Source organism: Crinia signifera, chromosome 8 (genome assembly GCF_055691185.1).
Source record: "Crinia signifera chromosome 8, ASM5569118v1, whole genome shotgun sequence".
In the NCBI taxonomy this organism is placed as follows: domain Eukaryota; kingdom Metazoa; phylum Chordata; class Amphibia; order Anura; family Myobatrachidae; genus Crinia; species Crinia signifera.
The window spans coordinates 61,513,572-61,533,648 of NC_139224.1; the positions used below are offsets into that span (position 1 = coordinate 61,513,572).

General features: G+C 45.7%; 1 protein-coding gene across 1 annotated transcript in view; it reads right to left on the bottom strand.

Moving 5' to 3' along the window:
* Positions 1 to 20,077, bottom strand: part of PMM1 (phosphomannomutase 1) — a 66,085-nt gene that overhangs the window by 38,410 nt on the left and 7,598 nt on the right. The window contains exon 2 of the mRNA XM_083156554.1: positions 6,045 to 6,162. Within this exon, the coding sequence (XP_083012680.1) occupies positions 6,045 to 6,162 (118 nt within the window). The remainder of the gene's footprint in view (positions 1 to 6,044; positions 6,163 to 20,077) is intronic.

A 20,077-nucleotide genomic window follows, 5' to 3' on the forward strand; every position in this document is an offset into this window, starting at 1 on the left:
GGCTAGAATGTGCTGGAAATTTGGAAATGGAATAAACAAAGCAGAATAATCACAGCAAAATCTAAGGCATTTTGTGTAACATGGGTGGAAAACAGTCATAGGCGCAATAGCATGAGCAGGGTGTAGATCACATTATGTATAGGAATCAGAAGGGTGCAAGGAGAACTATGTGCAGTGCACCTGCCAGCAATGTGGTGGCAACATATTATAACCTTTATGCTAATACAAGGGATAACAGCCCCTTCTTTGGAAGCTTAGTACAAGTTCTCTGTCATGGTCATTTAGAACAAAGGTAATGCACTATTTACTGAACAAGCTTAGTGAAAATTCTAATGCCAACGGGGCTTAATGGAACACTACAAATTTCCATGGGGGTAGCTATTCAGGCACTTGTATATGGATAGAGGCAGGGTAGGAAATATAAAAAAAAAAAAAAAAAAAAGGAGAATGCAGGGAGGTGGCATTATAGGATTATTGCTCATGTTTTGGGAGGCTGCATGGTGCAACGTATTTACACACAGTACAAACTAACATGCTTTATGTCACCTCGCAGTGCAACCCTTCCTCTTCCACCTGCAGATGCCTAAGGATCGGGGGGTATGGCCAGGCTCATGACCTGGACGGACGCTGAGCTACGGCAATGCCGAAAGCGTAGTATGCAAATGTACTCTTTATTGACAAGAATGAGTTCTACGTTGTGTTAGTATGCGCATAAAGTAGCAAGAGCCTTACAGTCGCCATAGTGAAGAAAGCATTAGTGACAGCGGCACGGAGAAGCTGCAGGTCAGCCGGAGATGTGTTAGTGCAGAGAGTGCAAAGCGCATGCCAAACGGCCAGGTCACGGGAAATTCAGGCTCAGGCTCAGCCATCACATGTCTTACCCAGCAGGAAAATCAGTGAATGACGCCTTAGAAAAGCAACAGTGCAGCGTCGCTTACCAGTCTTTTAAAGATGCGCTCAGAATAGTGCGCAGCTGCGGGGTAGGGGCCCAATTGGGGAAGATAGATATCGAATCAGCATTTAGGCTCCTCCCCCTTCACCTACATAGTCACGGATTCATGGGACTAAAGTTCAAAGCAAGTTACTATGTGGCTCTATGCTTACCCATGGGTTGCGCCATTTCATGTGCATTCTTAAAAAAAAAATATATATATATATATATATTTCAGCACGTTCCTGCACTGGTGCGTTGAGGCAGGGACGGGCTGCAGGACAATTGCGCACTATGTGGATGGCTTTCTAATGGTCAGCCAGGTGAACACTGATACATGCGAGCGGCTGTTAAAATCCACGCAGGCGCTGTTCCACAATTTTGGTGTTCCCATAGCAATGGAAAAAACAGAGGGGCCTATGAACAAACTGACGTATCTGGGAATTGAAATAGATACCACCAGCAGGCTGCGTAGATTACCAGAGGACAAGGTTGCTGGCATTATGAGGCAGATTGGGGAGCATGCCAGAGCAGACAAGATTACACTAAAACAGCTCCAATCGTTGTGGGGGACACTGAATTTCACATGCAGGGTTATCCCTATGGGCTGGAAAGGGCCACAGCAGGGGTAAGTAAGCCGCATCATCTGATTAAGCTGACAACAGAAATCAGAGAAGACATGTTGATGTGGGAGACAATTCTAAGGGAATTCAAGGGTATTCGCATCTTGCCGGCACCGCCTGTGTCGAGCAAGAGGCTGCAGCTGTACACCGACACAGCAAGGTTTTTGGGGATTCGGGGCATATCTCGAGGGAGAATGGTGCGCATCGCAGTGGCCGCAGAGCTGGGTCGGAGCAGGGCTGACAAGGAACATGCTGCTGCTAGAGCTGTTCCCGATCACAGTAGCGGTGGAGTTGTGGAGTAGCTGGTTAGCCAACAAGGAAATATCCTTCTGGTGTGACAACCTGGGGGTGGTCCAGGCGGTCAACAGGAAGAGTGCCTCCTCCCCACCAGCGATCAATCTGATCAGGTATTTGGTATTGGTTTGCCTGCGGCACAACATTAACTTTCGCGCCAAGCACGTCCCAGGGGTAGATAACATTATAGCGGATGCCCTCTCAAGGGGAAAATGGGAAGCGGCACCTCATGCGCAGCTGCAAGGTTTAACATGTCCACCTCATTTATGGCAGGTTGTCAAGATGGCGTGAACAAGCTGGTGAAAGACTTGATAGCGCCTGTGACATGGAGAAGCTACAGGGTAGCTTGGGAGGAATGGGGGAAACATAAGAAAATAGCAGCGAAGGAGGGTAAGTGGGAAAGCGAAGTGCAAAAAGAATTCCTGTGGGGAAGGTACAAAGACGAGAAGTCTAGGGCGCAAGCGAGCGTAGCGCTGGCAGCCATTGCTTTCTTTACAAAAGTAGCAGGGGAGGAGGACATTACAAAGAGCTTTACCATCAGCTGAATGATGAAAGGTTGGGGCAGGCGGAGCCCAACGGAACCTGATTCTAGCCGGCCCATTACAGAGACAATGCTGGGGCAGCTCATGGCGGCAGCAAAAGACATGTGCAAAGGTGGTGTTTGAAACAGCATTGCTCATGGCAGCATTCGCAATGGCATTCCATGGGGCATTTAGGGTTAGCAAGCTGGTGGCTGCATCAAAAGCTTGCAAGGGGTCAGGCATGTTGGCGGACAATGTATCAGTGAGTGGAACGGTGGTGGCCTGCAAGATACACAGGTCTAAGACAGACCAACAAGGCAAAGGAAAATGGGTGGCATTGCGGGAAGGAAGCAACCCAGAGACCTGCCCCGTTAAGTTGGTAAAATAATACTTGGCGCTCAGAGCCAACGAGGGTAACGGAGGGTCTGAGGCCTTCTTGGCGCACACGGATGAGTCCCCACTCACGGTATACCAATTTAAAATCCTGCTTAAGTGATGTGTGAAGGCTAACGGTTGGCAGGAAAAGGAGTATGGTACGCACTCGTTTAGAATTGGTGCAGCCACCACAGCGTTCAAAGCAGGGTGTTCGGATAAAGAGATAAATGCATCGGGAGGTGGTGCTCAGCTAGCTACAAGAAGCACATCAGGTTTGGGAGAAAGGAATTGATGCATAGCTAACACCCTGCCTGAGCGGAGGGTCTCCTGTGGTTGGTAATTTTATGTAATTTGTGTGCAGAGGGTCGTTATGAAGGTTTAAGTCATAGGGTGAGGGAAGGTCATGGTAAGGTGGCAGGCTACGGTTCTGAGAACCTAGCGTTGGCGAAAGTACCTGCGGGCCAGCCAAAGTGTGGCGCCAGGAAGCGGAGGCACCCAATAAAGGGGGTGCAGATCTCCAAAGGCCTGGCGTCGGGGTGGGGGCAAGTTGGGGACCCAGGTCGGTTACCGGTTTTAGTTGCGAGAAAGGGTCCATGGGCCCCCCCCCCACGGTCGGCTTGATTCAGTTACATTCGAGGGCTGGTGGACCGCAGTGCTTTCTTTGCCACCTAAGTGATTAAGATTATATTGGTAATCACTTGGCGCTCAGAGCCAACGAGGGTAAGGGAGGGTCTGAGGCCTTCTTGGCGCACGCGGACGAGTCCCCACTCACGGTATACCAATTTAAAACCCTGTTTAAGCGATGTGTAGGAATTGATGCATAGCTAACGCCCTACCCGAGCAGAGGGTCTCCTGTGGTTTCAAAATTTTATGTGAATTGTGTGCAGTGGGTTGTTATTGAATATTTGAGTCATAGGGTGAGGGAAGGTCACGGTAAGGTGGCGGGCTGCGGTTCTTGGAACCTAGCGTTGGCGGAAGTACCTGCGGGCCAGCCAAAGTGTGGCGCCAGGAAGCGGAGGCACCCAAAAAGGGGGTGCAGATCTCCAAAGGCCTGGCGTCGGGGGGGGGCAAGTTGGGGACCCAGGTCGGTTACCGGTTTCAGTTGCGAGAAAGGGTCCATGGGCAACCCCCCACGGTCGGCTTGATTCAGTTACGTTCGAGGGCTGGTGGACCGCAGTGCTTTCTTTGCCACATAAGCGATTACGATTATATTGTAATCTGATTAATAAATGTGACCTTTAATTCGCCATAAACAAATGACTCTGTTTTGGTTATTTCAGGAGAAAGGGGAGCAGAGGGAAAGGGAAGGGGTGGGAGGGAGGATGTTTAAAGGGGTGGGGTTTCTTAGTCTCTTTAAGGGTAAAAGTATGGCGGGAGCATCAGACGCTCAGAGGTTTAATAGGAGCGAGAGGCGACTAGCCGGGAGAGACCGTAAACTATTAGGCTGTGCTCCCAAAGCCAGGAGGTGTGCCCTATCATATTGCTGGGGTTAGATAGGAGGCAAGTAGATAGTAAGGAAGAGATAGGAGGAGGAAAGAAGGGGGAAGGTAGGAGAGGGCTATAGGGTGCAGGCCCCTCCCCAGGGGGCGTATACCCATACTTAAGCACAGGACAGGTAAAGGGGGAGGGTCAGAAAGTGCAGCAGGTGAGGCAGAAAGGATTGTCCCACCCACCCACCCTTGGACGAAGAAGGAGGAACATCCAAGAAGGATCTGTTTACAGCAAACTTCGTTTTAACAGGGCGCGGAAGTACCTGCGGGCCAGCCAAAGTGTGGCGCCAGGAAGCGGAGGCACCCAAAAAGGGGGTGCAGATCTCCAAAGGCCTGGCGTCGGGGGGGGGCAAGTTGGGGACCCAGGTCGGTTACCGGTTTCAGTTGCGAGAAAGGGTCCATGGGCAACCCCCCACGGTCGGCTTGATTCAGTTACGTTCGAGGGCTGGTGGACCGCAGTGCTTTCTTTGCCACATAAGCGATTACGATTATATTGTAATCTGATTAATAAATGTGACCTTTAATTCGCCATAAACAAATGACTCTGTTTTGGTTATTTCAGGAGAAAGGGGAGCAGAGGGAAAGGGAAGGGGTGGGAGGGAGGATGTTTAAAGGGGTGGGGTTTCTTAGTCTCTTTAAGGGTAAAAGTATGGCGGGAGCATCAGACGCTCAGAGGTTTACAGGTTCAGCATGAGCTTTTATGCTGTCAGTGAGATGCTCATGCTGAGCCTGCTGCCAACACAGCACATGCTGTAAGTGTTTGCTGCTGCTGCTGCTGCATGGGGGGGACGGAGGGGGAAGGGGGGGTCAGACCAGGGCCCATCCAGCAAGACCAGGCCTGGGTATTTAGTAGCCACCCCACCTCTCTCGGCAACCCTTCAGCTGCTACCTCTGCTACTGGAGCAAAGACAAATGCCAGCCCCAGGCACGGATCCAGCACAATGGATCTGTCAATTGCCAGGACTGTTGCATGTGCAGTCACCGCGGTGCGACTGTGCATGCCCAAAACTCCAGCTTCAATGACTGCACCGACTGCTGCCCATAGAAGAGCGATAAGGCAGGGAGGACTTCCTACAACAGTCCGGCTCTCTACCCATCATGGCTCAGACTGGCAGTCCCAGGGTAAGGTAACACTTCTCCATGGGACTGCCCTGTGTGCCTGTGACTGACAAGTAGGACTTCCAATAGGAAGCCACTGCCAGAAACAGTGAAACTGGACAAGCACTGCATCTGGCTTCTCCAGTACTGATCTGAGTGGCAGATTTGTAAGATAATGTCAAGGATTTCAATGGTTATAATAAACTAAGCACTACTATTTGTTATCCTTAGTTCCCATATGACAATAAACAACGTATAGTAAGACCTATAATAAGTAATAATTCCTCAAATGTTGAACAATATAATGGCCCTAAAACTAATGGACATACATTTTGCCCTGGTGGCAAGGTTTTCTGGCATTGCCCTGCATGAGATTAGCACATGCACAATGATGCCCACTTTGCTCACTGCTGGCGATGCTCCTCGGCACCCTTCTGCTGTCCTTACCAGGCTCAGCCAGTCCTGGTGATACACATGTTCAGTGATACTATTCTTACATAGCAGAAGGGTCCCAGTGAACAATCAACACACATTAAACAAAGGCATGGCTTCCTAAGCATATAGATGCATGTAAATTGTGCACTACATGAAATGGGATTCATTAACTGTTCACAAACAGGGAGTCTTAATTATTCCGCTTCAGGGCAGACTGAAAATGTGGTCATACTGGCCAAACAGGATCACATGGTGCTCATTTAGAGTGTTACATTACCTTGGTCTCCATCTCCAAGCTGCTCTGCAATCTTAGAGTAATCGGAGCCACCCACCACTCCAATCTTTACCCTCTGCCGCAGCTCCTGTAAAAACATGTCCACTTCTGGGTCCACTTTCTGTGAGAGAGAAAAGACAGGGAGATTTGAAAAATTGCACAATTGTACCTCTCATGCCTACCAATTGGTAAAATCAGTCTCACATATCCAATATTCTGAAATATGGAATTTTTTGAGCTAGACTGAGATAGTGACATTTGTTTTCTGATTGTGCAATGTACACAAACCTTGCTTAATTCACAAGCTTGTTTACAATGACCTTCAGGCTGTGTACATATGGTGTATATGAAACATGAATGCATTATTGCTTATATCTTTGTCCCATCCCCAACCTATCCCATTATAAGAGGCAAATGAACCAAAATATCTGATATCCCAAAAAACTCTGGTCCAAGGCATTGTGGATACGTGACACTCATCCTGTATACCCAGTTAATGACAATATGATTTACCAAGGACAGCAAATAACAATTCTGTTGTCTTCCAGGAGAAGATATTATATCCTGTTATTAAATCTATCTACCCACATATTGTTTCCATTTTAACCTACATTCCACAAAAAAAAAAGAATAGTTGCCAAACTTCAAATAAATATTACCATTCATTCTACAAAACACACACATTCTACCATCCCACAATGCATTTATTTTATTACCAGTTATTTATATAGAGCATACATATTCCGCAGCTCTTTACAGATAATATTTGAGCATTCACATCAGTTCCTGCCCCAGTGGAGCTTACAATCTATATTCCCTACCACATGTACACGCACACACATTCATTCTAGGGTTAATTTGTTGGGAGCCAATTAGCCTACCTGTATATTTACCTGTATACCTGTATATTTTTGGATTGTGGGAGGAAACCAATGCAATGCCCCATGTAATGCACCATCCAGGCATTCCATCACTACTGTAGTCCTCAAGCCACACACAAGTCTACAAACCATCCAAACCATATTATCCTATAACATACCATTAGCACCCGCACAATCACATTTCTGACAAGTATTACTGTTGCTTATGAAGATGTCGGTCGGTGCGGGAGATTTAAAGCAGTCTCATTTTCTGTTCTTAGCAATTTCTTCATAGCAAATTATTGTAATTTAATAGTACTGAGTATGTCAATTATGTGGTTTAGTAATTTCTGCCTTTCTACATAAAGGGCCTGAGTCTGAGATCAGAGAAAAGAAAAACAATTCCCCTGATGTTATGTGTGAGGAAAAAAAGACTATTTAATTGTGTAGCAGTCATTATTGGGATAACCTGCCCCAAGCCTTGCTATAAGCCAATGAAGTGCAACGTGGATCCTGCAAGGTCTTCTTATGTATAATGCATTTTAGACCACCAGCAAAAATAAATTGGCCAAAATGCTGCAGGCCCCAAAGTGATTCTGGCAATTTAGCCCAATAGCAAAATTTAAAGCGGCAATATATAAAACCAGATGATTGGCATTTGAAATGATTAGTTTACTGTTTTAAATATAGTGGCTAAATTGCATAAACTGGCCCATTGTGTTTGTGATGAGCCTTTCATGCTCAATGTTGGTCTCTGCAATGTTTTACTAATGATAAATGCAATAAAATAGAATAATTTAACTATGAAAACTGCAATGCGACCAGAATGTGAATACACGTCATATTTGGTCATAGTGACCTGCCAGAATTAAAGGTTCCTGTAGTCAGATTTGTTATCTGTATTTTTCTTAGAGCTAGAAACTATTTGAACGATAATGTTGATGGAGTGAAAATAGTATTAGAGTAGGAAAGTTTTGGGTACTCTTTACCTAGAACAGCGCCCATCGCGACCATCGCATGCACTAAAAAACGGGTGCGATGCGATGCCCGCGATGGCCGCGATTTCCCATAGGGATCAATGTTAAAAGTGTGATTGGACGCGATTTTAGTGTTCAATGGCTCAATGGCCGCGATTTTTCCATAGGAAACAATGTTAAATGGGCCACAGAGCCCAAATAGTCACCCTAAAGTCAGAAATGGCCCCCACAATTGTTAACGCCACCCCACGATCAACGTCAACCCGAAGCGTGGCGAGCGAAGCGAGCCCGCGAGGGGCGGCGGTACGCGTCCTCCGACCTTTTCATACCCCCACTATCCACGTCGGCGTGGAGTTGAGAATAGAATAGTGTGGCGAGCGCAGCGAGCCACCGAGCCCGAAGCGTGGCGAGCGCAGCGAGCCCCGCGAGGGGACACGGATACCTTCACAGGTAAACGCGTCCCTTCGCGGGCTTCACAGGTATCCGCGTCCCCTCGCCACGCTTCGGGCTCGGTGGCTCGCTGCGCTCGCCACACTATTCTATTCTCAACTCCACGCCGACGTGGATAGTGGGGGTATGAAAAGGTCGGAGGACGCGTACCGCTGCGCTCGCCACGCTTCGGGTTCACGTTGATCGTGGGGTGGCGTTAAAAATTGTGGGGGCCATTTAAGACTTCAGGGGGACTATTAGGGCTCTGTGGCCCATTTAACATTGTTTCCTATGGAAAAATCGTGGGCAATGAGGCATTTAACACTAAAATCGCGTCCAATCACACTTTTAACATTGATCCCTATGGGAAAATCGCGGGCATCGCGTCGCACCCGTTTTTTTAATGCATGCGATTTTTTACCCCCGATGACCGCGATGGACATCGTGGGCGCCGTTCTAGGTAAAGAGTACCAAGTTTTGTACATACTGTATGTTACTAGAGTCATAAAAAAATAAGAAAATCAGTAGATAGCATAAAAAGAGAATGACAGTATAAAAACGGGAACAAAGGTTAACAGGACAAACATGGTATCATTTAGTTCAGTTATGTTTCCAGGGTTTGACTACACTAATCTTATGTACTCTTGTCAATTCTATGGTGCTGAACATGTTGTACTTCTACTTGTGTAAGTGTTGTGAACGTAATGAAAAACATTGGGTGAGATTTAATAGGATGAGAGATTCAGAAAGTGAGAGATTTGGTAAGAAACCTCCAGTTTTTTTTTTAAAGCGGCAATCATTTACACTGCTAAACCAGTTTGATTTTGCAGTGTAAATGATTGCCGTTATTAAAATACCCTGGAGATTTCTTACTAAATCTTTCACTTTCTGAATCTCCCATCCTATTAAATTTCACCAATAGTGTCTATTTCACGAAGGAATAAAGGCAATGGCACTGATGCAGAGTTGTCCACAATATAAGCAAAGCATTGGCAAGCACAAATAGGGCATTTCCACTTACCTACAGAGCTGGAGATTGGTAACATATGTGCACCACCTTTTTTCTTTAAATCAGTTATTTTATGAGCAACAAACACTTGTTATTAGCAATCAATAAAAAAGTGTATTTATCTGTAAAATAGCAGAGACAACTTGTGTACAAAGAAGAATAAAAGTTATAGTATCATCTATATATGCAAGTGAACCCACATCTAGTTCTCGCTCACACATTAGCTACCTTACTAGCTTTTGAAGCATTTGCTTCAAGCAGGCTCACTAGTAGTATATATTTTGAAAACACACACAAAAAGTATATTGCCATGAATAATAAGCAACAATAAATGTCAGCGGAATACTAACAGTCAATCACAGGCTGTTTCATAGCATCCAAATCATTCTAGTGTCTGTGAGTCTCCAAAACACTGCCATCTGCTGGCAGAGAGTGAAACTACATCTCATTCTCACACATGCACAAACACAGAACGTAGCAGACTAGCTTTCGGAGATTTTGCTTTGAGTGGGCTTGCTAGTATATATTTATATAAGAAAGATGCCTATATGTATCTCTTTGCATTTACTCTGTTCAGCTACTATTAGAATGCCCATGTACATCTCCCAAATGCGTAAGTGGCAGAATTATTATATATTATATAATAATGTTTGTACACAATGGCCAATGTTTATGCAATGGAATCAATATCAGCAAACTGGGGTGTGCTGTGATCGCAATGCGCATGTATGTGGGTGTGGCTGCAATCCAGCTTGCACTTAGCACTTGGTGCAGAGTGACAGGAAGTGGCCATTTGGAGGTGGTAACTAGGAGTTTAAGGGGAGTTATTGGAAAAACACAGACATGTAATGGGCATTTTCATAGGGTTTATATGTGTGATCATATGTGGAATTACACGTGTTGGAGTCGCTACTGCTGTGGCCAGTCTGCATAGCCATTGACCATCCATAGCTCCAATGTTCCTCATGTTCGAATTTAGGCAATTAATCTGTGCCCAATTGCGATTGACTGTGCTATCGCTCCAGTGGACAACTCATTCCATTCCTGGGCAGCAGCTACACTTGCTAACATTAACAGCTCCATAGCGGTTGTGCCGGGCCTCCGCACCACACCTCCGCCCTGGTTTAGGAATGAGGGGGCAAGCTGCCCCCCTCTGTTCCAAAACCCCTGATTGCCACTACCTTTCTGCACTACCTACCCAACCCCTAAATACTCACCACTACCTCTCTGCACTACCTGCCTATTACCTTCATACTCCACTATCTCTCCAAATCACTTTTCTCGCCTGTCACCCACTGCCTTCCCCCTTGTGTCACACTTTCTCCCCATCACCAATTCCCTAGCATCCCTGTCTTCCCTGTCATTCATTCACTGGTGTCACCACTACCTCTCACTGTCACCCACTGCCTCTCCCCTGTGTCACTATCTCCGCATCACCATCTCTCTTTTGTCACCCTCTGCCTCTTCAAGGCATCACAGTCTCCTCGCTATAATATGGCATTTACTTTGCGGCCATGCCACATGTTGTGAGACCACACCCACTATTCCCTGACATGGCACCCGACCCTGTTATTTTGCTCTGAATCCGCACCTGCATATTGTGGATCATTTTATTGTTTCAGATATTCAAATATAATAACCTGAGCAGGAAACACAAAATAAAGTTTAGAAATGATCATTTAGTTTATTGGAGGAAAAATTGCTATCGAATACATATATCACCCATGTAAAAAAATGTATTTCTCCCCTAATCTTAGTAACTGGTTGGGCCGCCTTTGGCAACAACAAACACTTCTGATAACTGGAGTACAGTCTTTCACATTGCTGTGAAACTCTTCTTTGCAGAATTGCTTTCATTCCACATTGGATGCTTTTCTAGTATCTACTCCACGTTTAACATCCTGCTAAAGCATCCCAACTGGATTCAAGTCAGAAATCCAATGAAGAAAATAAAACTTAAATTTGTTTCTTTTGAATCCAATTATTAATTTGATTTGGTTTATTAGTTGAATAAGTAACCTAGGGGTAACAACTATTGCATATATCCTTTAAAAATTTTAATTTGACTCATGTTGTTTTAATTTTAGATAAAAAAAAAAAATTCAGTGTTTATAAAAATTTTGAGATAATTAACAGATTTAGATTCAATTTTATTTGATGACCTGAACAATTAAGGGTGACATATATGGAAGTCGAGTTACACACACGCCATTTTAGGATAGTATGGCCGCCATTTTGGTTCGCAGAGTTGCGCAAATAAAGTTTCCATACCCGAGTATGCGTGGCAAAGTGGACCAGAAGAGTAGCCATACTATCACACATAAATTCATAAATACATACTGACACCAAGTAAAATATAGTTAAAGGTTTAGAACGCCACACATAGCCTAGTTAGCCCTGCATACATCTGCCTGTATCATGTTTAGTACCGTTCCGTTCCGTTTCTTATGCGTAGTATTCCGGTCATTGCGAATATTTCGCAATATACACGACTCAATAGTTATGGACATAATCCATAATCCAGGGACAGTTTCTGTTAAAAGAATGTAACAAAGAAATCCAGATGAAACCAGTTCTTATCACTGCTGACGCCGAAACCACCGAACAAAGGACTCTTAAAGTTCACTCCCCTGGACCTAGCCAAACCAGGTGTATCAGCTTACCCCCCAATCACAGCTGACCTGACATTCGACCCCTGACCAATGAGAACGGCCTTTGACCTCCCCTTTCTGACCCTATAAGATAGGCGACCCAGAGCAGCAAAGTCTCTTCGGCACATCTACCTTTCCCTGACCTGACCACCGGACTATAGTTCATCCCTGAACGATAGTGAGCTCTGACCGGACTACACTTCGCATATTTGATGAGAACGGTAACGGTTGCATTAACGGTATTTATCCTTATTGTATTGATTGGCTGATTGTGTCTTGTATCTGTTTTCTTTCCCCTTAGCAGAGTCTGTTAGTATTCATTGTTAGTATATTGTATTACTTGTTATACCTGTTTATTCTTATTTCTGTAACCCCCTTTTGTCCATTAGGGACTCAAATACAACCTTTTTACGGAGCTCTTATCTCCATATTTCTATACAGTGGTCGTTGTCTGTTTATTCGCATAATAGCGATAAGGTATATTCGCAGATTAGAGACAAAGTACTGCGAAGGAATCTCTGATTAAGGTATTGGTTCTTGGTATACATAATACAATTAAAGGTACGCTACGCTGCGCTACGCTTTGTTCGCACGTAGTTAGGTATAAAGGGTACGTTGGTTGCGGACTTATTACGTAACCAACGCTTTTCACTTATTGTCACTCTGGTTATATTTTAATCACCATTAACAATTGGGGGCATTGTCCGTCCGCTCCACATTCCAGAACTCAGTACCAGGCGTGCGACCCGACCTATACCAGCAAAAGGGTGGAAGTATTTATTTGTTTCCATTGCTGGATAGGCCGAGTCCGCGGCGGTGCGGGGTTCGGGAAGTGCTAGCGCTGAACCCGGAGTACAATAAGTGAAAGCCACGTGTTTTAAAGCATATCATACCTAAGTGTTTAGTAAACTGTACTTCTGCCTGCCACAAGTAGTTTAACGGGGTATAGTGTCTTGGGTTGCTTGTTTATTATAGTATATGTACCACGAGCGATAAGGTTCGCACACGTGGAGTCTGTGTTTATTATAGTACATAGAGGATCCCCTCTGTGCAAAACTATAACCTTTATTGTTAGTTACTGCAAAACCAGAGACTCCGCCACGTGGCGACAAGCCCTGGGCCTTTTTGCAGTAACGTAAAGCGTCTATTGTGTATTACGCAAGGTGCGCGCGCACGTGCCCATATCGGGAAATTTTCGCATCTTTGTACGTGATTTACGGATTAAGTGCGGGATTTATTTCGCATTTTGATACGTAACTTTCGGACGGAGTTAAGGGACTTATTCCACATTTAAGCGCAATTACTGCTTATAGCGAAACCCGAGTGCAACCTTGCAAATACACTATAGAACACGTGGGTGGCCGATTCACCGGCGGCCTGTGAACAGCGCATGTACACACGTAGCTGTTCATTGGTACTGCACATGCAGCACACATAGGAACTCAAAGGTGAACAGTATTGAACCACTAGCTTTATTTAAACAGTATAGCAATATACTGTGGATGGGGCGGTGATTTAATAAAGAGAAAATAAGCTTTTTTCTTTTGTTCATTTTTTTCTTTTTTCATAAGCAAGCAACTCAAGCATTATTTTAATAGATTCCTATAGCGTATTATAAGGGATTTATACCTGCATAAGTATCTAGTGAAAAGCTATCAGCCTGGGAAGATTTTCTGTACAGAAATATTTCAAATATATGCATAAGACCAAGGTGTAACCAGCGCCCAGTGTGAAACATAACTGAGGCGAACGGGTGTGTGACGACACGACTCAAGCGCAGTGTAGTCCAGTGTAGGACAGTCCAGGTAGGACAAGGTTAGGGTTCACGTGACGACGTGCCCATAGGAACTGCCCCTTCAGTGGAATTGATTCCGCTAGGAGGGTACAAGAAGATACATCGGAACACGCTTGTTTCCGATTAGCTACTTTAGAAATCCAATTTTTGGGGGTATAGGAAAACAAGTTTGTTATACCCTGGAAAAATTGTGCCGCATCAAGCAAGTTGGCTAGAAGTTCGCTGCTAGTTGAAAGACTTGGTGATTGAGTATCATACCTCGTATCCTTCGCACCTGCTTGACTGTGGGATGTTCTAGGAAGCTGTAGAAGTGAGTGTTTGGGGAGCTCTCAGATAAGTAATAACCCACCGATATCTATTAAGCTGTGAACGTTTATTCCTGTAACTATGGGTAATAACGGGTCACGCTGTGATAACGTGCATGTTAGGGAGGAAGCAAGCCGGCCAAAAGGATCGGCTGCTTTTATTATGTGCAGGAAGCACGGTGAACTCGCAGTTGTTTACCAAAATAAATGGAGAAAAATGACACAAGGCAGCAAGTTAGAATTTCCCAGTGTTGGTAGCTTCGATCCGGAAATCTTATCAGCAGTAAAAGATGAAATATGCCTACTCTCCAGTCGTAAGGAGAGAGTGAAGCATATCAATATTCTTAAATTGTGGCAGAAGGAAGGACAGGAACAATGGGGAAGCAGAGGTCTGGCAATACCTGACGCAATCAGCCACAATATAAATGCAACCGCTGCCACAATAGAATCAGCTCCCCCACCCCCATATGTGCCGAAGGGGATAATGACTCATAAGAAAAGTATAAGTAATAATGTATCCGTTGCTAACCTGTACCCTGTCTTATCCCCTTACAAGGAAACCCGAGAGGAAAACGAGCAGCTGTTGGCACTGGCCGTCTCTCATGCAATTAATATGATTGAGGGAAAAGCTCAACCCGCTGTTGAGGCCCCAGCACAGGAGGAGGAGACGGCTGATGCCAACAGCATAGTATTGGACTCAGGTAATGATGCACCACACAGCACAGACACAAATGACTCCCAAGCAGGTCCCAGTAATGCGAATGTGGTACAAACATACCCTGTACGCACACTGGAGGTTCCCTATGGTAAGGCAGACAGAGAGGGTGTGATACCTACCAGAAAGATGACCATGCTAAACCCATGGACACGGTTAGAGCTGCGGTCCATCATTACAGATTTCCCTGACCCAAGGAAAGATCTGGCATTGTGCCGGAAATTTGTAAGGGATCTAGGAAACTCTGATGAGCCCACCAACAAGGATTGGAGAATCATGTTGAGGGCCTGTCTCCCCACTCACATTGACATCCCGAAATTCATTCAGGATAGTGGATTGAAAGTGGACAAGGAGATAAATGATGAGATCAACCAGGAGAATATACGCCTGATTAACTTACAGTTGGGAGTATATTTTCCTGCGGCAGTAGAATATAGCAAGATTTTCACCATCAAACAGAAAGATGGCGAAACTGCTGCTGATTATTTTACAAAGGCCTTACTGGAGGTATCAAAGTACACTGGTGTCTCCGAGCCTAAGGACGACCCCCACCTGAGGGAGATGATTGTCTCTGTGCTGGTGGAAGGGCTTAGGGAAAACCTGAGAGCCAGAGTCCAAACCTCTTTTCCAAATTGGCGTGGAATGACAGTGGATGCCCTACGGGAATCTGCTGTGGACCACGACCGCAACATTAAGAAGCACAGGGAACTGCAAACTGACAAACTGATGATGGTTAGCATCCAAGCCCTTACTAATGCCCCAAACAAAGCTGCATACCAACAACCACGAAACACCAGGGACACAGGTAGAAAACCAATTATCTGTTACAACTGCAATAGGGAAGGTCATTACTCAGCTCATTGTAGGGCAGGAAACCCCAGGAGTTACCAAACACATAAGCGAGAATGGGAATCTCACAAAGGTGAGACACGGAGATACCCAGCCCCTAGACAATGGGAGGAGACAGACAGGTCACGCAACATGCCTCCTCCCCATCTGATGGCTGACACTGTGCTAAGGGCAACCCAGGTCAGACAATAGGAAACAGGTCATACCTGTATCCTACAGCCAGTTAGATTAACTCAACACCTTAGAGAGGAACCTCAGGTGAAGGTTGATATAGCTGGAGTAAGGCAAACCTTCTTGGTTGATACAGGGGCGGCCAGATCTGTTCTCAACACTCCTCTTCACTTGGGTTTCACTAACCAATCAGTAGCGGCAATTGGGGTAACAGGAAAAATACAACATTACCCACTGACGAAACCAGCGGAGGTTACAATCGGGCCTCTGCATACCAAACACTCTTTTCTGTTGGCTGCAGCGGCTCCGACTAACCTCCTGGGTAGAGATTTACTATGTAAAATGGGATGTGTCATCTATTGCACTCCCGATGGGGTATTCCTAGATACTCCTAAAAATCTTACACAAGAAGTGCAAGATATGCTGGACAGTCCTCAGAGGCTAATGTTGTATTCCACTGTGGTAGAATCAAATCCATCTAGGGTAGCTGAAATTACAGCACAAATACCGAGTTCCCTTTGGACTAAAGATGGACAGGACGCTGGGCTAATGGCAAATGTAGCTCCAGTAGAAATCCGCTTAAAAGAAGGCAGAATAGCCCCAAAAATACCGCAATACCCTTTAAAACCTGAAGTTGAGCTAGGAATATTCCCAGTGATCCAACGATTGCTCCAACAGGAAATCCTAGTTAGAACTTCCAGCACGGCCAATAGTCCCATCTTTCCTGTGAAAAAGAGCGGGGGGAGGGGCTACAGACTAGTGCAGGATTTAAGAGGGGTAAACAAAGTAGTTGAGAGCCAATTCCCCGTAGTGCCAAACCCAGCTGTCATCCTAATGCAAATCCCACCTCACTGTACTCATTTCACAGTCATTGATTTGTGTTCAGCGTTCTTCTCCGTCCCTTTGCACCCCGACAGCCAGTATCTGTTCGCCTTTACATACAGAGGAGTACAGTATACCTGGACACGACTCCCCCAGGGATTCATAGACAGCCCCAGCATCTTCTCCCAGGCCTTGCATGATTGTTTACAATCTTTTCAACCCATGAGTGGTTCGATACTGATACAATATGTTGATGACTTATTGTTGTGTTCTGAGTCACTGGAGTCATCAGTGGATGACACTAGACAGCTACTGATGCATCTCTCAGAGACAGGACATAAAGTATCAAAGGATAAGCTGCAATTATGCCAGACCAGGGTTAAGTATCTGGGACACTGCCTTACCCAAGGGCTGAGACACCTCACCGACGACAGAATCCAAGCGATTCAGAACATGGTACTGCCACAGACCCAGCATCAGATCCGTACGTTCCTAGGCATGTGTGGATACTGTCGCAATTGGATCCCAGGTTTCTCTATTCTGGCATTACCACTACAAGAGATGGTTTCCTCAACTAAGCCGGATCGGGTCTCTCATACTGAGGAATCTGAGCTGGCTTTTGAGGAACTAAAGGTGAGCCTAACAAAGGCCCCAGCACTGGGAATGCCAGATTATGGGAAACCCTTTGAACTGTACGGAACTGAATCAGGTGGGTGTGCGGCAGGAGTACTTGTACAAAAGCATGGTGATGCCAACCGACCAATAGCGTACTACAGTGGCCAGCTGGACACAGTAGCACGCTCACTCCCAACTTGCTTACGAAGTGTGGCTGCAATAGCACAACTAGTAAGTAAGAGTGAGGACGTAGTGTTGGGACACGATTTAACTGTTCATGCTCCCCATGCTGTCTCTGCCCTCCTAAATTCTGCCCAAACACGTCATGTGTCCTCAGCACGGTTCACTAAGTGGGAACTGGCGCTGATGGCCCCAGTAAATATTACCATCAAAAGATGCAACACACTAAACCCAGCCACATTCCTTCCTCATGTGCCCTCCAAGGCACAAAGGGTGGAGGGTGATGGGAATGTTGCTGAATATGGTAAAGCAGAGTTTAGTGAGGGTGAGGATAAACATGATTGCATGACCTACCTGAATCAGACCTTCACAGCACGTCCTGACATAAGCGACAGCCCATTAAGTGAGGTAGACATAACCTTATTCACAGATGGTAGCTGTCATAGACAGACGGACACGGGAGAGCTGTGCACAGGCTACGCAGTAGTAGATGGAGAAGGTATTGTGGAAGCTGAACCCTTAGGACCACCTCACTCAGCACAAGTAGCGGAACTGGTGGCACTGACCAGAGCATGTGAACTGGCCCAAGGAAAATCAGTCAACATATATACTGACTCCAGATATGCTTTCGGAGTAGTCCATGATTTTGGAGCCCTATGGCGCCTCCGAAATTTCATGACGGCGGCTGGCACACCAGTGGCGCATGCGACATATATTAGGAGACTTCTGGGAGCTATCCAGCTTCCAGACAGAGTGGCTGTTATCAAGTGCAAAGCTCACACATCAGAGAAGGACCCGGTGTCACTTGGTAACAGCCGCGCTGATGAGGCAGCGAAAAGGGCCGCATGCCCTGTAAATATTTTCACCCATCCCACCAACCTTTGTACACTGAACATGGTATCCACAGCCAAACTGATAGACATGCAGAATTTGTGTTCCCCACAGGAAAGAGCAGTATGGAAGTCGAAGGGATGTGGCCAAGAGTCCACCGGACTTTGGAGAGATGGACACGGGAAACCAGTGGCCCCCAGAGCATACCTTCCTAGTCTAGCCGAGGCGGCCCATGGGCTGACACATCTTGGGAAGGAAGGTATGTGCAAGCTGGTAAAAGCCTACTGGTGTGCACCAGGGTTCGCTTCTCAAGCAGGTAGAGTGGCAATGTCATGCCTCACCTGTTTGAGGAAGAACGTTGGAAAAGCCATCCCAACAGAGCCATCCCACATCCCTCCTACAGAAGGCCCTTTCCAGGTAATACAAATCGACTTCATACAGTTACCACCCTGTAGGAATTTGAAATATGTATTAGTTTGTGTTGACATGTTTTCCAGCTGGGTGGAGGCTTTCCCCGCTGCCTCCAACACTGCTACCTTTACAGCAAAGAAAATATGTCAGGAGTTTGTCTGTAGGTATGGTATCCCAAAGGTCATTGAGAGTGACAGAGGCACTCATTTCACAGGAGAGGTCTTCCAAATCATGTGTAAACTCCTGGGGATTAATAGTAAACTTCATACTCCATATCGTCCCCAGGCGAGCGCCAAAGTTGAGAGAATGAATGGGACTATTAAGAACAAATTGGGTAAAGTTATGGCTGAAACAGGGTTGTTATGGCCAGGGGCATTGCCTATTGTGCTGTATAGCATTAGGACCACTCCCAGGACTCCGCTCAACTTGTCCCCCTTCGAGATATTGTTTGGTCGGCAGCCACACATCATGATAGACCCACAGGATGATCTCAAATGTAACAATGAGCTAACTGTACAGTATATCCTAAAGCTAAACAAACAGCTAAGGGAGCAACAAAAGCAGCTGAAGTTACTGAACCCTGATATGCCTACCGAGAATTGTCATAATCTTAAACCAGGAGACTTTGTTATGATCCGAAATTTTTTACGCTCAGGTTGTTTGATAGACCGTTGGGAAGGACCGTACCAAGTTTTGTTGACCAGCACTACATCAATTAAAGTCGCAGAGAGAGAGACTTGGATACATTCGTCCCACTGCAAGAAAGCCAGTAACCCAGAGTCCCAGTGTGCAGAGAGCGAGAGAGAAGAAGTGTCGCTAGAAGCATTGTTTCGGGAACACTGAGAAGCAGCCAAGGTCGAGCAACCTGAGCGAACAAAGGTCTAAGAGCAGAGCAAAATAAAAGTCCCCTGGTAGAGATGATGGAAGGACTCCAAGCAAAAGGTTCACAGTTATGCATATATGTCTTTGTTTTCTTTCTGTGTTCTTTTATTCACCCAAAGATACTCGGTGGCTGCCACATTCTAGAGCAATCGGAGCGGAGTTCTGACAGTGTAATAATGGACCCAGATATGGGTGAGGTAGAATCCCTAAACCAGCTTGACACTTTGCCCATGACAGGAGAAGGTAAAAGGTATGAGGGAAACGTAGTTCAAGGGCTATGTGATGAGTTATTGTCTGGTGAGTACTGTGTCTGTAGATATTGTCAACCTAAAATGGAAGAAGAATGCATCCAGCGATGTCAGTCGACAAGTAAGGCAACTACAGGCCGACATCCTTTGAGTGATTACCACTCACTAGTGGGTAAGGTCTTAAACCAAACAGAATGCTGGGTGTGTTCACAAGTGTTACATAAAAGGAGTAGTGTAGGCCTAGTCCCATACCCGCTTAATATTTCAGAGATAAGCGTATTAAATA